The following is a 5,447-nucleotide window of genomic DNA, read 5'->3' as shown; positions in this document are numbered from 1 at the left end:
TGATCTCCAAGGTTTGATGCAAGGTCCCCCTCCTTTTCATCCCTCTCCAGTGCCTATGTTAGGGCCATCCCTGCCCTGCGTATGGGGCTCTCCCTGGGTATCTCAGCAAGGATCAGCTCCGCCCCTGAGTGCTCCCCTAACAGTTACACTACAACGCGCTCCGCCTTCAGAGCTCAGCTCCCCCCCATTATGGGTAGATACATCAGCTCCGCCCTCGGATTCCAGTCAATGGGCGGTACAAGGGTCTGTTCCACCCTGGGCGGTCCCCCCTTTTAAACTCGAGTCTCGGGAGAATTTCACCCAAACCATGACGGATCTGGAGAAGCTCAGTATCTCAGGCCACATGTTCGACGTAGTCGTGATTGGAGGCGGCATCTCAGGTCAGTTTGGATCTTTAATAGTAGCATGAGGGGACCCTGGCTGACCAGGGGTAGGGAACTTGAAATGTCCCTGTTATGTTTGGGAGGGTCTTTCTCCTACATATGAGAGTGTTAACTATGGCAGGGCCCCAGATCCTGCCAGATGGGAGCAGAGGCTTGTCCCTTTGCTGGTGATATGCACTGGTGGAGGGAGGAAAAATAATTTGACTCCTAACTACTAAATACTAATGAGTAATTAGCTCTTTTTTTAAATTTCATTTAGCACATCATATGAGTTTCCTCTGTCCTCAACAGTCTTGTGGGTGGGCAACACTTTTGCTATTTTACAAAACCAAGCAACTGTGGCTTGAGAGTTTCAGTAACTGTCCTGAAGTCTGAACACCTCCCTGGGAAGCTGCAGACCTATAGAATTGGAAGTGAAGGTCTTAAATGGTAGAAAACTGGTCAAATCCTTCAAATTAGCCAATGTATGTCTGTATTACTGAAGTAGTGGTAGGATTAGTTCAGTTCTGTTCTTCTCTAAAGCACCATTCCTTAGAAAAGTGAGTAGGTAAAAATACAGAGACAGAATCTTTTAGAAAAAGGTAATTTCTTTTAAAGAGCTGGAAATTTCAACCTATTCCTGCTTGATTTTTTTCAGAACTTATAAAAAAATGTAGAGTATTAATTGCCTCAAGGGAATCTCTTCATAAAGCCAGAGCTGAGGGCAGGCAGGTCAGGGAGTGCCTTGTATGCTCTTGCTGAGAGCTGCACTGTCTACATCTTGTCCAGTGATCCTGGCTTAAATGGCTCATCAAGTAAGGGGTCCATAAGCTATTTTCTCTATTTTTCCTGGAGACCTCACAAATATTTGTATATTAAATTGCCCCTCATATTGCTATTGGAAAAACTTAGGAATTAGGCTTTTCCTCTAGGTAGAAGTTCAAGCCCTTTCTCTCAAGTGTTAATAATTTCAGAGATATGTGTGCAAGATATAATTTAGAGGGAGAAAGACAGTAGGAAGGAGTAAATAGGGTGCCCCCATGGTATCCATTTTAATGTATGCTCCCTTTGAGTAGACCATAAATGTGCTTGTATATTAATTTTAGATATAGGTAGCTTTGAACTCATTCTGTTCAAGATAAACAGTCTAATCACCAGATTGGTATGGACTGTTGCTTTGGCTCATCCTAGCCAGTGGTGGCAACTATAGGCCTGTGTGCTGCAGTATCAGAGGGAAGCAGATCCTGGTGGAGAATAAGAAAAGGGAACATTTATCCATCCTTCCTTCCTCCTTCCTTCCTTCCTTCCTTCCTTCCTTCCTCACTTGTTGAGTGCCTACAGTTTAGTGGATTGGTGTTTTAAAAAATCTGGTTCCTTTAGGCAAGTACCCTAGAAGCAATGTGGTTGTTGATCACTGAAATAGAAATATGAAGATAATATGTAGTATACATTGATTAACACTATACCACAATTTTTTGTTTTGCTGGGATTTTATTCTTGTCCTTTTCTTGGTTTGTCCCCAGTGTTCCTTAAAGAAAGCGTTGTCTTTTAAATTGTTTTTGATGTTTGGTTGTAAGTTTAGCCTTTAATAGCTGAATTATTTCTCCAGCCTGCCTTTTTAAAATTTTTATGAGACAGTGTCTCATGAATCTCAGGCTGGCATCCACTTTAACATATGGCCAAGGACGAACTTTGATTTTTGATTCTCCAGCACCCACCTGCCAAGTGCTCAGATTGCAGATGTGGGATACTATGCCTGCTTTATGTAGTACTGGTTATCAATGCCAGGGCTTCTTTATGCATGATAGACAAACACTATCAAATGAGCTATATCCCCAGGCACATCTTTTGTTTTTCTTTTGCCTAATTGCTTGGTCTTTCTCCCTTTTCATACTTGACTGTTCATATTTAGTCATCAGCAGAAGTGTATTTAGCATGTAGCTGATGAACCTTAAAACTTGAGGTCGCTTCTGATTCTCATTCCACATAACTAACTTTATACTGAGTCATGTAATAATTTTGCTTTGTTCTTTTGTTTTCTGGTGGTGGTAGGTTGAGACAGGGTCTCATATAGCATAGGCTGGACTTGAACTTCCTGTGTAGCTAGAATGGCTTTGGGCTTCTAATCCTCCTGCCTACACCTCACCAAGTGCTGGGGTTATACTTGTGTGCTACAATACCTGGTTTATTGATTTCCTATTTCTTAAAGAGAGCATCCAAATTATATGAAGCTCCACAAAAATATCTGTGTCTATTCTTGGGAATTATTAGTACATTTCATGGGTGGGGGGCTGCAGAGAAAACATTTTTTTTTTTTGCTCAGTAGTTTACATGCCTATTTAGTCCAGACACCAACATTCAGTTTGCCAGCAATAGTGGAACTTGGCCTTAGTGTCATTTCTACCAGTCAGTTGTCATCCAAAATGAGTTATTACTAACATAGATCTGGATGCCTGTGTGACTTAGGTATTAGATACAGGCTTTATGTTTCATAAATAGGCAAGAACATTCTGGTGAACTCTACATGTCTCTTTGTGTGGGCTAGTCATATCTTATGGTATGAATCCCATGATATAGTCTGTCAGTTAGTTTGTTTTGCTGAAGGTCTGATGTTACTCAGGCTGGCTTCAACATTTTGTATTTACCATGTAGTTGAGGCTGCCATGAACTCCTGATCCTCTTGCTTCCATTTCCCAAGTGCTAGAGTTAAAGGTATTACTATCTTTCCAAGTTCCTGAATCAAGTTTACATATTCATTGAAGCAGAGTTAGAGGATATATTTTTTTAAAAAAATGATATGATTATTAACATGGATTTTAAGCGAAGAGTTAAAAATCCTGAGTAAAAAAAACTTTTCTTTTTCAAATGATCAAATGAACTTTTGGATAGATCTGATATTGAATGATCAGTTTTAACATTTAATCAGTGCTAGTTGATTTCAATTTGTATATAACTCTCAGCTAATGTGATAAATGTTTTTTATAAGACTATATCTAAACATAATACAATTACATGGACCACAGAGACCAAGTATGGAGAAAAGGAATGCCATAATACATTATTGATGAATATTGTACCCCATAATCTTTGTAGTTGTGGTTGAGTGATGTTTTAATGTGAAAAATCTTACAGTAATTGGATTCAGCTGTAGCCAGAAATCGTGAGGATTTATTGTAGCTTTCTTTCACATAGTGGAACTTATAAAACTGTAAAACCTCATGATTTAAAACTGTATACACTTTATAAGTATTTGCCTAGCAAATATGCATGCATGTTTGAGATGCATATATGTTATAAGTTTATTAAGACTGGATGATTGGAACTTTATAAAAATATATTACATTTTTCTAAATGTTATGAGCATTTTAGATTAGTTGATTGTTTAGGCCATTTTACCTATTTATGGATTGTAACAAATGTGTATTTTTAAGCAGCTATTTGTGTTTTTCTTTAGGTAACACAGTCCTTATTATATTATCATCTAGCATTGTGAGTTAGGGAAATTTAAAGTCTTTTAATTGTGATTTTGTTATTTAGTAACTGGATTAAATGGGAGTGTAGCTCAGCAATGAAGTACACATACCTGCTATAGGCAAAGCTGTGGATTCAATCATGAGTACTGCAAAAAAGGAGGTGGCAAGGGATGTAGCTCAGTTGACACAGAGATTGACAATATGCCTGAAGCTTAGGTTTGGTCTCCAGCACTGCATAGACCAGTCATGGTATCATACACCTGTAATTTGACTCAGGAGTTAAAAGCAGGAGGATCAGATGTTCAGGGTCCTATCCATCCATTTAATATGATTGAGGCCATCCTGGGATACATGAGATGCTAGAAATGAGATCTCAAGAAAAAAAAAAGAGGTTAGATTACATGTGATATGTCTTCTATATATATTCAGTATTTTTTTTCTTTTTTCCTTTGTGGTAGTTAATCAGCTTCATAAAGGTTTTCATCTTTGAGTTTACTTTGGCATCATCCCTCAGCACTGTTTTCTTCCATGCTTTATTCTGGAATTTGTTTGCATTATCTTTTATACTGACACCCTATAGGAGCTTAAATCAGTTCCCAGGTCTCTTCGCAGATGTGCATTCACATTTCCCCATGGCTTCTCTGAGTTGTTTAAAAGCACTTCTCCAGTAGGTAAGCCAAAGTAAACAAAACTCCACTTATTACAATATTTGATTGAGCAGGGCACAAGTGTCAATAAGAGGTTAAACAAGGTGATTAACTTTGAGTGTTTATTGGATATTAACTGTGTCCGAGGGTCTTAATAACTGCTCATAAGATTTCAAAAGGACCAAAATGGAAGCTTAGAAAGGTGGATGAATTATCAAATGTCACTGGCATAACTAGATCTTTGATCATCCTTTTTTTTTTAGCCCTTTGATCCTTAAAAATATTTCCAGGACAGTCCTTTTCTATTCCCTATCTCACTAGTTTGCTTTGAAGGCTTATCCATGGATCTGTAGTAACCTTTGTAACTTACTTTGAGGCTTGGTGCACTAAAACCTAGTGCTGTTATCTGATAGTTATTTACACATGTGACTATATTGCAGTGCTGTTGCTTCATGGACAGTTCCATTGAAAAAATGTGGGATATTCTATTAGGTTTGACAACGTTCATGTGACAAACAATTTGCTTTTAAATGTTTATTATTATTGTGGGTATGGTGTGTGTATGTGTGTGTGTGATTGTGGCTATACAAGCACAGATGTGCTGTTTTCCTCTTCCACCTTTATGTGGGTTCTTTGGGTTGAGCTCAGATAACCAGGCCTGTACAGCAAGTACCTTTACTGACTGAGCCATCTAGCAAGCCCATATGTACTTTTTTTGTTTTTGTTTTTCGAGACAGGGTTTCTCTGTGTAGTCCTGGCTGTCCTGGAACTCACTCTGTAGACCAGGCTGGCCTCGAAGTCAGAAATCCACCTGCCTCTGCCTCCCAAGTGCTGGGATTAAAGGCGTGCGCCACCTCCGCCCGGCCCATATGTACTTTTATTTATTTTGTTTTGTAAATTTTTTTTATATTTTATTTTATTTTATTTTATTTTATTTTATTTTATTTTATTTTATTTTATTTTAT

General features: G+C 38.3%; 1 protein-coding gene across 1 annotated transcript in view; it reads left to right on the top strand.

Annotated features, from left to right (window-relative positions):
* The first annotated feature begins 207 nt into the window (after window positions 1–207).
* Maoa (monoamine oxidase A) overlaps window positions 208–5,447 on the top strand; it is a 57,908-nt gene continuing 52,668 nt past the window's right edge. The window contains exon 1 of the mRNA XM_028776021.1: window positions 208–380. Coding sequence (XP_028631854.1) covers window positions 308–380 — 73 coding nt within the window. The 5' untranslated portion in view covers window positions 208–307. The remainder of the gene's footprint in view (window positions 381–5,447) is intronic.

The sequence above is a fragment of the Grammomys surdaster genome, unplaced genomic scaffold (assembly GCF_004785775.1).
Source record: "Grammomys surdaster isolate TR1022 unplaced genomic scaffold, NIH_TR_1.0 263, whole genome shotgun sequence".
NCBI classification, from domain to species: domain Eukaryota; kingdom Metazoa; phylum Chordata; class Mammalia; order Rodentia; family Muridae; genus Grammomys; species Grammomys surdaster.
Note: the sequence above shows the minus strand (reverse complement) of the source record. Positions and strands in the feature narration are given on the sequence as shown.